The sequence below is a fragment of the Notechis scutatus genome, chromosome 4 (assembly GCF_049901735.1).
Source record: "Notechis scutatus isolate UNSWTSFEM ecotype Mainland chromosome 4, rNotScu1.2, whole genome shotgun sequence".
Classification (NCBI taxonomy): Eukaryota; Metazoa; Chordata; class Lepidosauria; order Squamata; family Elapidae; genus Notechis; species Notechis scutatus.
The window spans coordinates 2,430,558-2,446,517 of NC_142012.1; the positions used below are offsets into that span (position 1 = coordinate 2,430,558).

Here is a 15,960-nt window from a genome sequence, read left to right on the forward strand (position 1 = left end):
CCACTGAGGTTGAGTGGAGAGGACCCCAGGGGAGAGGAAAAAGTGTGTGTGTGTGTGTGTGTGTGTGTACGTGTGGGAGGTCTTCTCTGAAAAAGCAAGAGCATCGAGTAAATCGAGCTTGTAGACGTTCTCACCCAGCTCCCCAAACACGACAAACCCTCTGACGTGACCTCAATGATTCCTTTCTTAGGAGCGCCGGCGGCCTCGGCAAAACGTTTCTCTCTCACCGCAGGCTGACAAGTCTGTCTGGCAGGGAGATGAATGGTTGTCTGCCACCCCTGTTCATCTCCGCCCCCCACTGCCTTTGATTCCCCCAGAGTCTTGCTGGCAGCGGTGGCTCTTCCGTCCCAAGGACCGGCCCATAGATTTCCACTGCTCTCCTCTCCTCTCCCATCTGTGCATCTGCGCGTCAGGCACTGGACTCGGCTGTTCCTCCTCTTCCTCATCAGCCACCTCCAGACCTGGGGGCTGTTGACTCACCACCTGAGGGCTGATGGACGGCCCAGACTCTGCCTCTCTCTCTCTCTCTTTTCTGCCAGCTCCATTCCCTCTTCCTCCTCGGGGCTCCCAGTGCTGACCCTGACTCCTCCTCCTCCTCCTATTTGGCCCAGTGGCCAACAGGCCACAACAGTAGATGGTCACATAAAGGCCTTGTAGCTTCCACAAGAGAAGTAGCACCACTTCTTTACAAAAAGTCAGTTTGGTCCCACCTCCCAGGTTGTTGTTGTTGTGGGGGAAACTGGGAGAAGGAAGGTGTGCTGTAGATGCTTGACTCCTTGAGTTATTTGCGAAATAATAAAGGCAAGAGACAAATCAATAAAAAAAAATTGTTCAATACAGGCACGTGTGTCCAATCCCATAGCAACCCTTCAAAGTTCCCAGAGACCTACTTGTATGTGTGTGTGTGGGGTGTGTGTATGTGTGTTCCCTTAGGAGCCAGATTTAAAGTGCCAACTCTTATGGGCCTTTGCGACGTCGGATGGCATCAGGCCTGCGTTTTTATCTTGAATGATACAAGTAGCTTGCTTTAGTTTGGCAAGAGTCCGTCTATAGGCCAGGAGCAATAAGGGATACAGCTTAGCACAGTGGTGGCTAACCTTTTGGGGCTCCTGTGCCTAAAATTGTGCACGGGCTTGCATGCTCACACTCGCGTACCAGCACCCAGAAGGCAATGCACGTCCCACCCCACACGCCCCCTATGCATGCGTGCGTAATCCACCCCCACCCACCCCCGCCCCCTTACTTGCACTGGGCTTCACAGCTGATTTTCGGCCGGGTTGAGGACTTTTTTGGCCGCCCAGAGGCTTGAGGGAGGCTTCTGCAGGCTTAAAACTAGGCCCGTTTTATCCCTTCCGGTACTTCCGGAAAAACAGGAAAGGATGAAATGGGGCTAATTTTCGGCCTGCAAAGCCTGCAGAAGCCTTCCTCAAGCCTCTGGGAGGCCGAAAATCAGCGGTGAGGCGTGTGCATGCCCAGTACGTTTGCCCATAGCTGGCATGCCGGCACAAATGGCTGGTGTGTGCCACCTGTGGCACACGTGCCCATAGGTTTGCCATGACGGGCTTAGCCGAAACTGAACAGGACTTCCTCGGTTTGGGGAACCCGACCCAATATTAGGATATCGTATTGGAAGAGGTCTAAGTTGGCGAAAAGTGAGATTTAGGATTTCGAGTTCCCAGAACCGGAGAAGAGACAGCAAGACTCACCAATGTCATCTGTGCGGCCGTTGGACAAATGGAAGGAATTGGAGTGGCTCCCGGCCTGCTTGTGTTTTTTGAACCTATGAATGAAAATAAATAATAAATAATAAATAATAAATAATAATAATAATAATAATAATAATAATAATAATAATAATAATAATAATAATAAAATAATAACAATAATAACAACAATAACAATAATAACAATAATAACAATAATAATAACAATGATAACAATAACAATAACAATAACAACAACAACAACAACAACAACAACAACAACAACAACAACAACAACAACAATAATAATAATAATAATAATAATAATAATAATAATAATAATAATAATAATAATAATAATAATAATAATAATAATATCGGCAGAGTTCCTCCCAAACGGCCTTATTTTCTGCAGGAAGAATAGCCAGATGACTTGACATCCCGACAAAATATAACAAAGTTAGTCTTTGACTTACAACCATTGGTTTAGTGAGCGTTCAACGTTTACAGAATTTAAACAGAGTGGGAAGGGACCTTGGAGGTGGTCTAGTCCAACCCTCTGCTCAAGCCAGAAGCCCTGTACCATTTCAGGCAAATGGCTGTCCAAGAACAGCCCTGAAAAAATGGGACTTATAACTGTTTTTCACACTTACGACCGTTACTGCAGTTCTACAGTCATGTGACCAAAATCCAGAGGCTTGGCAAGTGACTCATATTTATGACGGTTGCAGTGTTCCTGGGGTCACGTGATCCCCCTTTGGAACCTTGTGACAGACAAAGGCAAATGGGGAATCCAGATTCACTTAACAACCAGGTGACTAACTGCCATGATTCACTTAGCAACGGTGGCAAGGAAGGTCATAAAACAAAGCAGAACCCACCTAACAGCCTTAAATTAAGAGTTGAATGGAAGTGTTCTTTATATCCTTGGAAGAAGGAGTTGGAAATCGTTCATCCTCTTTTAACGACCCCATAATTCCTTGCGGAGTGGCGTCCGAGCAACTGAATGGCACTAGCAGAGTGTTTACTGGCCGGATGCCTTTCCTGTTGCCAATGAGGAGTTTTGTTCAGCAGATAATATTCTCATTGTGCCCAGAGAGAGAAATATCTGCCTCTAGCTAGGATAGAACTCACGGCCTCCCTGATTGTGAGGCGAGAGCTCTACCTCTAGGCCAGGGGTGTCCAACCTTGTCAACTTTAAGACTTGTGGACTTCAACTCCCAGAATTCCTCAGCCAGCTTTGCTGGCTGAGAATCTGGGAGTTAAGTCCACAAATCTTAAAGTTGACAAGGTTGAACACCCTGCTCTAGGCAATTGCACCTCCCCCAATATATATATGTATACACACACACACACACACACACACACACACACACACACAGTTTGTCCTCGTCTTACGACCACAATTGAACCCCAAATCTCTGTTGCTAAATCAGGCATTTGTTAAGTGAGTTTTGACCCATTTTGCAACCTTTCTTGCCACAGCTGTAAAATGAATCACTGCAGTAGTGCATCTGGTTTCCCCCTTTCTGACTCTGCTTGTCCGAAGGTCAGAAACAGTAGTCGCATGACCCTGGGAGGTTGCAACCGTCATAGATATGAGTCAGGTGCCCAGCATGGGAATTTTGATCATGTGACCAAGGGGATGCTGCAACGGTCGTTAAGTGGGAGAAACGGTTGTAAGACACTATTTTTTTCAGCACCGTTGCAACTTTGAACAGTCACTAAATAAACTATTATAAGTCAAGGACTACCTACCTATATACATACATATGTGTGTGTGTGTGTGTGTGTGTGTGTTTTCCTTTCTTTATACCCTTTTGCACTTCTATCCCTATTCTCTTTTTACTCTTTACCTTTTCTCTGTGAGTGTCGTGCCCTTGTTGGAGTCTGATTCTGAGGGGGAGATTGAGCAGCTGACAGGGAGCGGGACTCTGGCGGCTGTGGAGGATATGGAGGGAAGGGCACACTCCAGCTAGGCATTCAGAGAAAGACCCAGGGCCACCCCCCCTCTTTATCCTGGGGCACGCAGGGAGGAACGGAGAAGGGAGCAACGTGGCTTATGGGAGAGGAAAAGGCCCTGATTCCCTTCATTATCTGCAGCTGGGAGAACAGGATATAAGTGGGGCGTTTGCACACAGCTCCTTGCTGGAAGCAAAGTGTGCATTATCTTGGTCGAGCCTTTTCTGGGTTTTGGCGTCCTCCCAACTGTGGGTGCTGCGTTATCTTGTGGAAGTCTGCAATTTATCATCCTGGCCTGCCGTGTTAATGACTTCAGTGTGGTTTGTGTTGGTTTTTAAAAATTTCTAATTATCTTTACTTTGGGTTCAGGCTGCATTTCTTTCCTTCGTAGACTGTTTTTGGAAGAGCTTGATCTCCAGCCGAGGATAATTGGACATTGGGGGCCAAGTTGGAGGCATTAAAGGGAATTTATTATACTTTTGTGATTTTGTTATTTTTGTGTCACACCCCGGGTCATCACAGTTAGCTTATGTTGTTCTTTTAAGGTGTAGGCTTTGCATCATGTAATAAAAATATTGGATACAAAAAAGTAATGTGCTGCAGCAATTGGATTCTGCACACATGCATACCAACAACATGAGGCAACGCTTGGCATTAGAACAAACCTACATCCAAAGAACAGTTGCAAAGGGACAGAGAGAAATTACAATTATCTGAATAAAACAAGGCAACTTCCTGAATATTTTAGAGTCAGACTCAATAATTTCCTGATAAGCTGGTCTTCAAAGCGAGAGATTCTCGGTGAAGCGTGACCACGCATAATTGCGTTTTATCCAAATGCAGGAACTGGCATATCTTTAAATATTCATGAACCCCGTGAATATGTGCAACTTTTGAAATGGCACAATTTCCAGGTCCAACGGTTATTCAAAAAACCAGGGTTTCTGCTCCTCAAACAATGTTACAACGGATCGAGGACAATACAATACTTAAAAGTACATGCAGTCCTCCTTGTTATGCCCCTGTCAGAGTCGGAATCCGAGGAGTAAGACAAACAGCGGACAGGGAGTGGGAGTGTGGCTCAGTTGGCTGTGGAGGAAACCGGGGAAGGGAAAAGTCTGGCTGGGCAGAGCAGGGGAGAGGTAGAACAAGGGGAGAGGGAATTCAGAGGAAGACCCAGGCCCAGCCCCTCTTCATCCTAAGGCACGCAGGGAGGAACGGAGAAGGGAGCAACGTGGGTTGCATGGCTTACGGGGAGGAAAGGGCCCTGATTCCCTTCATTAGCTACACCTGGGAATGAGAGTTTAAAAGAGATGCAAGCTGAGAGCTGCATTTACTGGGAACATGAGTTTATCTTGTGTTGACTTTGGTTATCTGCATTCCTGGCGTCTTCCCAACCGGGTTGAATTACTGCCGTTCCTTCACGCCTGAAATTCCTTCTCTTGCCCTGCCAGACTAATGACTTCATTTTGCCTTGATTGGACTTATAGTTACAGTTTCTGTTGACCGTGTTTTGGACTTGATTCTCTGCATCCAAAGGCTGTTCCTGGGAGGGTTTTTCTCCAACCCAGAAGGTAAAACCAGGACATTGGGGGGCAAAGTTGGAGCTAATAAAGGGACTCCTACTGATTATCTGGCTGGGTTGCCTTGGTGCCACACCCCTTTGGGTCATCACACTCCTTTTAATTGACTGTTGTTTTCAGTTTAATGACTGTTCCTGGTACAGCTCGTTTAATGACTGCCCAAAGTTACAACAGCACTGAAAAATGTAACTTATGGCCGTTTTTTCCCCACGGTTACGACCTTTGCAGCACCCTCATGATCAAAATTAGGCTGCTTGGCAACTGGTTCATATTTATGACGGGTTGCGGCGTCCCAGGGGGCGGGGAGGAGGGGAAAGAATCACACGATCCTTTTTTGCGACCTCAATCAACAGGGAAAAGCCAGGTTAACAAACCGGATTACTAAGGTATCCACCGTGGTGATTCACTTAAGAACCGTGGCAAGGGAAGTCATAAGATGCGGGCAAAACTCACTGAACACAACGTCTCGCTCAACACAACAGGAATTCTGTTGTGGTCGTTCCCTGTAGTTTTGGTTTTTGCAAAAGGTGCAAGGAGCGTGCAAGGAAATGCGGGTTTGTTTGTTTTTTGTGTGTGCATTAGGGTGCACATTGGCAAGAGAACGCCACGGCTGTGGTCACATTTAACAACACGTGGAGGAAATGGGTCCCTGGGTGGTAGGTTTGGTTTCTCAAACAAACGAGGCCTCAAATCAAACCTCCCCGTGCTGATTTTACACACACAGACACAGACACAGACACACACACACAAAATCCAGTCTCCACCCTTCCTTTCACTGGGTGTTGTTGTTCTGCAGCCGATTTTTTTTTCTTCTAAAAATCCATCTTTCGGTGCGTGGATAATTTCAGATGACAGCAAATCATCCATTTTAAACCTGTTTCTCGCCAGCGAGGACTCGATCCTGTTTCCTGTTTCGAGTGGGAACCTTTTTGACTCCCGGATTCTTGTGCAATTTGCAAGTTGTTTCCATCTCTTCCTTCCCCTCCCGCCACACACCTCTTTTCCTGCGCTGTTGCTTTGTACCTATGGGATGAGCTTTGTCCCTGGTGACTTTCAATATTATTTTTGGAGCTGAAGAATGTGGGAGGGAGAGAGGTTAAGGCTGCATCCCCTTAGGAACCTTTTGTGCATTTCTTTGAGCTCCTTGAAACCTAAATCTATCCACTCTAAAAGAATCACACAGACAAGCAAAGGCTTGTTTGTAGGGGAAAAACCCCCAAATTGTTGTTATTACAATTCGTCGACAGGCAGCCAGATGTTCAAACTGGACTTGACTGTTTTTTGGGAGGGGGAGGGGGGTCTACCTCTGGAGACCCTCCCGAGGACGTGGGATAAGCAGATGGTTGATGTTTGGTGGTATGTAAGTTTTTTCCAAGCAAAGCTGTTCTTTTGCAATGGCACTTAGGGAAAAAGGATGCGTTAGGCAGATGTCTAGGCTGGATTCGGCAATCGTTAGCCACCTCTGGAGTCCTTCCCAAGGAAACTGAGGTCGGCAGATGTGGATGTTCGACGCCGTTACAAATATCGTCGCAGGAGGGAAGCTGCTCCGAGCTCTCTGGGCACATTGACAATATATCTGCTGAATGTAACCCCGCGTTGGTGACAGGAAGGGCACCCGGCCAGTAAACACTCAGCTCTGTTCAGAACTAGGCCCATTTTGTCACTTCCGGTATTTTTGGAAATACCGGAAGTGATGAAACGGGCCTAGTTTTTTCAGCCTGCAAAGCCTGCAGAAGCCTTCCTCAAGCCTCTGGGAGGCCGAAAAAGGCCTCAAACCACCCAAAAATCAGCTGTGAGGCACAGTGCGCATGCGCAGTGAGGTAAGTTTGCCTGCAGCTCGCGTGCTGGCACACATGGCTCTGCGTGCCACCTGTGGCATGTGTGCCATAGGTTCGCCATCACAGTCTTCTACCCTTTGAAAGAAATGGCTCTTCTTAAAGACCTCCAGTGATGGAGCCCAGCACCCACAACTTCTGGTGGCAAGCGGTTCCACTGGTTAATTGTCCTCACTGTTAAGAGTCTCTCTTTAGTTCCAGGTTGCTTCTCTCCTTGAGGCGTTTCCATCCGTTATTTCTGGTCCTGCCTTCTGGGGCTTTGCAGAATAGATTGACCACCCACCCACTGCTATCATGTCCCCCCCCTAGTTCTTCTTTTCATCCAACTAGACCTACCATTAAGAAATAAGTAAAAAGAAGATTGGGACAAAGAAGAAGCCATCTTTAACGAACAAGTAACTTTATCTGGGGAAGAAAGGGGAAAGGGGGGGAAAGAGAATGGAGAATTTAAGACCTAAAAAAACAACCCAAAAAGGGAAAAATAAGGTGAAAAGTGGATATAATGTCAGAAAGCAACAGAAAAGAGGAATACAGAAGAGGGAAATGGAGATGGAGAGACAAGGGGGTAAAAAGGGCAGAGAGAAGAAGCAAGGGAGGAAGGAAGGGAAGAGAAGCTACAAAGGTTTGAAACAAGATGTAAAGAAACTGGACTTATTTAGAGATAATGGGTAAAAATATAACTGAAAAAGAGATTCTGCAAAGGTACATAAGACTGTTTTAGAAATAAGGTTAGAAAATTGGAACAACATATGATTATAAAATGGGATAAAATATTCAAAAAAAAAAAAAAAAAAGAGAGAGAGAAAGAAGTAAAAAAATATACCGGGCAACCAGAAGCAAATTTTAGATGGATTCTTGTGTGTTTTTCAATCATCTCTTGCAGACCTGCAGGGAAGGAGTGCTAAAGACGCAGGTGAAGAGGAGGCGGTCACTCACCTTAACATGTAGAGGACAATAATAATAAATACTATGATGAGCAAGGAGGAAAGGGCCACCATTACAGCGATGATGGGGGTCTCATCTGCAAGAGAGAGAGAGAGAGAGAAGATAAAAGAGATTTGGGGCAATCGTTTTTGGCTTTGCAAATGGAGACAGAAAGCGTTTCGGAGTTTCTCCATTTGGTCCCCAATACGTAGGTGAAAGTCGGGAGGTGAGCAGAAAAACTCGAAAGTGATTTGAAGGAAAAAGCTAATTTTCTACTCCCACCTGTCAAGCCATTGTGAAAACTACACGCTCTGCGGCCCGTGATTCATAGCAACAGAGCGCAAATTTGGTCTAGCGGTTAATAAGGCACCAGGCTAGAAAGTAGAAGGCCATGAATTCACTTCAGGCATGAAAGCCAGCTGGGTGACTCTGGGCCAATCACCAGGAGACTGTGAGTTCTAGTCCTACCTTAGGCCATTAAAAGCCAGTTGGGTGTCTTTGGGCCACCCAGCCCAGCCCACCTCACAGGGTGTTTGTTGTGAGGAAAATCGGAGGAGGAAAGTGCCCTGGGTACGTTTGCTACCTTGTATTATTTGTAAAACGAATACAGTTGTAAGATTCACTACTTAAGATGCTGATAAAATGACTTTCTACACTCCTCTACTCTCAGGAAAGCAAATCTAAAACAAAAAACTAAAAACCTTGGTCAAACTGTTATGAAACTCTTGTGGTTTAAGTCAAATATAACCCAGGTAGTCCTTGACTTACAACAATTCGCTTAGTGACCCTTCAAAGTTAAAATGGCGCTGAAAAAAGTGGCTTACAACCAGGGAGAATCAGATTCACTTAACAACCGTGTTACTAATTTAACAACTGCAGTGATTCGCTTAACGAATGTGGCAAAAAGGGTCGTAAAATCGGGCAAAACTCACTTCACGAATTTCTCCGTTAGCGACCTACATTCTGGGCTCAATTACAGCCGTTAAGTTGAGGGCTACCTGTATACCAAGGTAAGGATAAAAATAGGAGCTTTTGACAAAAGATTTACAATGATTTTGCCAAAGTGGTGGTTTCAGAGCTTACCTCGTCGAGGATCTGGGTCACCTGAATAAATTCAAAAAGAAAAAAAAAAGTTAGAATAATTTCCTTATCTCCCATGGTGGCTAATCAAACCAGGATTAATTTGAATGGAAGCCCCGAAAAGCAGCAATTTGATACTCAGCTTTTCTCTTATTTGTAGAGCTGATGTGATGACCCAAAGGGACATGGCACAAAGGCAACACAGTCACATAAGTAAAAAGAGTCCCTTTAATACCTCTAATTTTGCCCCCAATGTCCAGGTTACCTTTGGCTGGAGAAAAACTCTCCCAGGAACAGCCTTTTTAAGTGGAGGAAATTCAGTCCGAAAACAAAGTACACACAAACTACAGTATAACTAAAAATCCAAATGAACCACGCTGCGGTAATTAACTTGACAGAGCAGGAGAAGGAATTGCAGACTTCAAAGGCCAGCAAAACACAAACAGTTGTGAAGATGCCAGGAACCCAGATAAGCCTCGACAATAACAGATAACCCACAATTTGCTTCCAACAAGTTGCTGTGCGCAGATTCCTTTTAAACACTGTGTTCCCAGGTGCAGCTAATGAAGGGAATCAGGGCCCTTTCCTCCCCCGTAAGCCATGCAACCCACATTGCTCCCTTCTCTGTTCCTTCCTGCGTGCCCTAGGATGAAGAGGGGGATGGCCTGGGTCTTCCTCCGAATTACCTCTCCCTTGCTCTACCTCTCCCCTGATCTGACCCAGCCGGACTGTACCGTTCCCCAGTTTCTTCCACAGCCAACGGAGCCACACTCCCACTCCCTGTCAGATGGTCGGCCTCCCGCTCCGAATCAGATTCTGACAGGGGCATGACAGCTGAAGGGTGAGATTCTTTTAGCGAAATCTCTCGTTGCTGTATTTTTCTGTCTTTTCCCAAAATTTTCTGTCTTAAATCCCCAAATTTAACGTCATCTGAACATCTGGAAGTCAGAAGAACCTCAAAAGCAGATGTGGAGAACGTGTTCCTGGTGGTTCTTCCTGCCGTTTCTCATTGCCATGGGCAACGGAGAACAAAATCTCCATATTTGCTTCCATCAGACCGGGTGCCGAGCGCGAGAAATCAGGAAATCCAGGCAGTTCAAACGAATACAGGTAATCCTCAACTTACAACTTATTTACATTCATTTAGTGACCATTCAAAGTTACAACGGCATAGGAAAATAATGACTCACGACCATTTTTCACACCTTATGACCGTTTTAGCATCCCCACCATGACGTGATCCAAATTCAGATGCTTCACAACAGGTTCAATATTTATGATGGTTGCAGTGTCCCACTTTGCGACCACTTTTCCCCCTTACAACTTTTGCAGCTTCCCCGCGGTCACAGGATAAAAAAATTCAGACACTTGGCAACTGGTTCGTACTTATGACTATTGCTGTGTCCTGGGGGGGGGGGGTGTCACGCGATCCCCTTTTGCGACCGTCTGAAGAGCAAAGTCAAGAGGAAAGCCAGATTCACTTAACAACAGGATAAGTCACTTAAAAACTGCAGCGATTCTCTTTACAACGGTGGCCAGAGAGAGGTCGTAAAATGGGGCAAAACTCACTTAAAAAATGTCTCGCCTAGCCACCTGAGTTTTGGGCTCGATTGTGGTCGTAAGACGAGGATTAACGGTTTATTGCAAGTTTAAGCTCTCTACAAGAATCTGAACTACTAATGGCCAAAGCAAACTGGCGATAGATAAGAATTCCTTCAATGGAATTCAAGGTGGGCTGGATTTAGGTCTCTTGTGGGCATGAAAGGATTGAAGACTGATGACACGTTTGACTCTTTCATCAGGCTTAGTCTGGTCCTCTCCTGCACTGGGAAAATTTCATTCATTTTTATCACGTACCCCTTGGACCTCTTTTGCCCCATGTGAAAAATATGACCTCCTTGACGACCCTCACTCTGTCAAGGACCTCGGAGTACTCATATCAAATGACCTAAGCGCCAGGGCTCACTGCAACGGCATTGCCAAAAAAAGGCATTAAGAGTTGTAAATCTAATCTTACAAAGCTTCTCCTCCGGAAATACTGAACTGCTAACTAGGGCATACAAAACCTTTGCTCGAATACAGCTCATCTGTCTGGAATCCGCACTCTATACCGGACATTAATACAATGGAGCGAGTCCAGAAGTATTTCACGAGAAGGGTACTACACTCCCCTGCTCCCAACAGAATACCCTACACCACCAGGCTTGAGATTTTGGGTTTGGACAACCTTGAACCACGTCGCCTGCGGTTGGACTTAAGCGTAGTATACAAAATGATCTGCTACAATGTCCTACCCATTCAATGACTACTTCAGCTTCAACCACAACAATACAAGAGCACACAACAGACACAAACTCAATGTAAACCGTTCGAAACTCGATTGCAGAAAGTCCGACTTCAGCCACAGAGTGACCACATTCAATGCCTGGAATGCCCTACCTGACTCTGTAGTTACATCCTCAAACCCCTCACTCCTTTAACCTCAAACTATCCACTATTGACCTCACCCCATTCCTAAGAGGTCTGTAAAGGACGTGCATAAGTGCACCATCGTGCCTCCTGTCCCTGTCCTATTGTCCCCATTTATTCGTACCTATTTCCTGTATTCTTACTCATGTTTAATACTTATGCCTATCATCTTGTAAGCAATGGACAAATAAAATAAACGAATAAAAGCAACTCATGAGGAGTAAAACCAGCTCATTCGATTACAGGTACCATTCGATTTATAGCAGTTCGTTTAGTGACTGACTTGAAAGGCAGAAAACCAGATGTTAATGTATCAATCCATTCAATTTCTTTCTATCTTTTTTTTTTTAACGAATGGTCGCACTCTCGCCTTCAAATTAAAATATTGGCCACTGTTTTTTTAGATGCCTTTCCTGGCTGATCCCCTTGCCCAGATTTTCACTGTCTTTTTTGCAAGGGCTACATCTGTTGTGTTAACCGCCTGCAGCAATTCTTAAGATCTTTCTCCTAGCTAGTAAGTCATCACCGCTATCTCAAAACCACAGTAGATATGAAATTAAAACTTCTCTCTCACACACACACCCGAATGGAACAGGATTATCTGCCGGAAAATATTATCTGGAAATTCTTTGAAACCCCTTGTGGTTTTTCACTAGCCCTAAACAGTTGCCACACTCAGCAAATGTGTGTTGCTTATCTAACTCAAGCACATTTATCTACTAAGAAAAGCACTCCCAATATTTAGAATATCTTAAATTAGTTTTACACCTGTCTGTGTATCTCCTAGAGGCTTATTACTTGGGGAAATTTTTTATTTTTATTTTTTGTATTTACAATAATTCCATCTTTCGTTCATTACAGTATGTTGATTTAGTGCTAGCAATTGTAATTTATACTTTTCTTGCCAATATAACAATAATCACATTTTCTTTGTAGGTCATTTATCCCTTATAACTATTATAACAATCTTAACTTACTTCTCTATATATTCATCTACTCAGCTAACTTGTTTTATTTTTCTCAGCCATTGATAAAATAAATCCCATACCATGTAATATTCAGCTTCTTCTTTTTCTTTAATTTAATTTTTCTTTAATCTTTTTCTTTAATTGCCAATGTTCATCTCTGCACATTCAAATATTTTCTCTATCACCTTTTCCCTCTGCTGGTATTTTATCACTTTTCCAATTCTGAGCAAATACCATCCTAGCTGCAGTTAACACATGAATAATTAAATATGCTTTTTTTGGCTATAACCTTCAGGTATCATTCCTAATAAAAAAAATTTCAGGTTTAAAATCTATGTGCTGCTTTATCATTTTTTTTCCAACCATGTGTGGATTTTTATCCAGTATCTTTTTGCTTCTGTACACCAAATATTGTAATATGATCCAGGTGTCTGGTGACACTTCCAGCATTTGGGTGATTTTTGCCAATTTTGCTGGTGCAAAGTCCCAACTGTAAAACAGCTTATACAAATTGTCTTTATATGCTGTGGATATTGTTAACTCATCTTTTCTTTCCCATAGTTTCTGCCAACTTATTACTTGAAATGTGAAGAACAAAGGAAATTTAGTTTAGTTTTACTTTATTGTCACTGCACCTCGTACAACGAAATCAAACATCATCTTCAGTGCACATCATGACCATGAAAATAAACACAAACACGCATCCTTTCACACTCCGCACATTGAATTGAAATACTATTTCAATTAATAATTATTAATAATAATAATTAATAATATTTAATAATATTTAATATTTAATAATATTTAATTAACAATTAATAGTATTTAATATTTGACATGCTGTCATGCCTCTGATGGAGTCTGACAGCGGACAGGGAGTGGGAGCGTGGTTCTGGAGGTTGTGGAGGAAACTGGGGAAGGGCACAGGCTGGCTGGGCAGTCAGGAAGACCTAGGCCCATCCCCTCTTCATCCCCTCTTCATTCAGGGAGGAGCGGAAAAGGGAGAAACGTGAATGGCATGGTCTACGGGGGAGGAAAGGGTCCTGATCCCCTTCATGGGCTGCAGCAGTGAGAACTGGTTAAAAGGACGGACATGTGTATGGGCCAGTGCTGGAAACAAAATGTGGAAATATCTCTAGTCTTGTCCATTCCTATCTGAGTTTGGCATCCTTCCCAGTGTGTGTTCCGGTATCTGTGGACGTCTTCAAGCCCTTATCTTGCCTGGTTCCCTTAATTGCTTTAGTGTGGTTTGTGTTGTTTTTGCTCTTTATAATTTATAGGCATTTTTACTTTAAATGGCATTTCCTCCTTTTCATAACTGTTTGTGGGGGAGTTTTTTGTCTCAGTCAAGGATATTTGGAGCTTTGAAGCCAAATTGAAGGAATAAAAGGGGCTTCACCTGTTTTTGTGACTGTGTTTATTTTGTATCCCACCCTGGGTCATCACACCAATACTGCACTATACAGTAGAATTCAATAGAGCTACTGCCCTGGGATAGAAGCTTAATATATCAAATGGGAGGCGACAATATAATTCCTGTAGAAATTCAAATTTAAAAATCGGTACAGATAGTCCTCGACTTATGACAATGGAGCCCAACATTAGGTGCTAAGCAAGACATTTGTTAAGGGAGTTTTGCCCCATTTTACGACCTTTCTTGCCACAGTTGTTAAATGAATCATGGCAGCTCTTAAACTAGTAAGACTGTTGTTAAGTAAATCTGGCTCCCCCATTAACTCTGCTTGTCGGAAGGTCACAAAAGGGGATTGTATAACCCTGTCATAAGTATGAGTCAGTTGCCAACTGTCTGAATTTTGATCAGATGACCATGGTTAATGTTGCAATGGTTGTAAGAATGAAAAAATGGTCATAGCTCACTTTTTTCAGTGCCATTGTAACTTTGAACGGTCACTAAGCAAACTGTTGTAAGTGGAGGACTAACTGTACAGGCCTTTCCATGGTTCCTAGCAAACATTTATGATTACAAAAAAGCCCTTCATATGTAGGAAATCTCCTTTTTCCACTCCTTCTGTAGCCATTCCTGGGATTTTGGCCTGGTTTGCTTGTGGCAATCAAAATGCCCCCGAGATCAAAAGATAAAGGACAAAGCTTTAAAGGACGAGAATCTCTCGATCAAACAGTAAGGGGAAATTATATATATATATATATGATTTGCTATATATATATAGCAAAATGTGCTTACCGGTGTGTCCTGTGATTTCAGCTATAAATAGAAAGCACACAAATAGAGCATTTATAAATGATCTCCAAAATTCAGCATCATTTCTCCAGTCTTTTACGGCTCTCTTTACATTTCCCATTTCCCTTTTTTCATATATATATATAAAAGGCTACGTTCTTACTCTGTCCCTCCCTTCTTCCCTAGAAAGTTTCTTTCTTTTCTTTGTAAAAGATTCTGCACTGTCTTCAGATGCTCCCATGTTAATTCAGTAATTTTTCCCCCCCACTAATGAATGTTGCGGTTCTTCCCATGACTTTTAAACACTGTGGCTCTGAGTTCTAGTCCCGCCTTAGGCATGAGAGCTGGCTGGGTGACTTTGGGCCAATCAACCAGGAGGCTGTGAGTTCTAGTCCCGCCTTAAGCACAAAAACTGGCTGGGTGACTTTGGGCCAATCACCAGGAGACATTGAGTTCTAGTCCCACCTTAGGCATGAAAGCCAGCTGGGTGACTTTGGGCCAATCACCAGGAGACGGTGAGTTCTAGTCCCGCCTTAGACATGAAAGCCAGCTGGGTGACTTTGGGCCAATCACCAGGGACGGTGAGTTCTAGTCCCGCCTTAGGCATGAAAGCCAGCTGGGTGACTTTGGGCCAATCACCAGGAGACGGTGAGTTCTAGTCCCGCCTTAGGCATGAAAGCCAGCTGGGTGACTTTGAGCCAATCACCAGGGGACGGTGAGTTCTAGTCCCGCCTTAGACATGAAAGACAGCCGGGTGGCTTTGGTCCAGTCACAAGGGGACGGTGAGTTCTAGTCCCGCCTTAGGCATGAAAGCCAGCTGGGTGACTTTGGGCCAATCAACCAGGAGGCTGTGAATTCTGGTTCCACCTTAAGCACAAAAACTGGCTGGGTGACTTTGGGCCAATCACTAGGAGACATTGAGTTCTAGTTCCACCTTAGGCATGAAAGCCAATTGGGCAACGTTGGGTCAGTCCCTTGCTCTCAAGTCCATCGCACCTCGCAAAGTTATTGTGGGGAAAACAGGAGAAGGAAGGAGCATTAGGCAGGATTCCCCACCTTGAGTTACTTATAGAGCAGTAGAGGTAGTCCTCAATTTACAACAGTTTGTTTAGTGACTGCTCAAAATTGCAACGGCACTTTTAAAAAAAAAGGATTTATGACTCTTTTTCACAGTTACCTTTGCAGCATCCCCAGAGTCCTGTCATCAAAATTCAGATTCTTGGCAAGTGGTTCGTA

At 44.0% G+C, this 15,960-nt stretch overlaps 1 protein-coding gene across 3 annotated transcripts in view; it reads right to left on the reverse strand.

The window, feature by feature from the left end:
• PTPRA (protein tyrosine phosphatase receptor type A) overlaps positions 1 to 15,960 on the reverse strand; it is a 135,368-nt gene that overhangs the window by 40,434 nt on the left and 78,974 nt on the right. For 2 of the 3 annotated variants that reach the window (XM_087962661.1, XM_087962662.1), the window contains exons 5-7: positions 9,091 to 9,111; positions 8,020 to 8,104; positions 1,707 to 1,780 (exon numbers count right to left, since the gene is read on the reverse strand). In XM_087962661.1, coding sequence (XP_087818787.1) covers positions 1,707 to 1,780; positions 8,020 to 8,104; positions 9,091 to 9,111 — 180 coding nt within the window. Of the gene's footprint in view, positions 1 to 1,706; positions 1,781 to 8,019; positions 8,105 to 9,090; positions 9,112 to 14,727; positions 14,749 to 15,960 lie in introns of all 3 variants that reach the window. The other variant, XM_087962660.1, reaches the window with a different exon arrangement.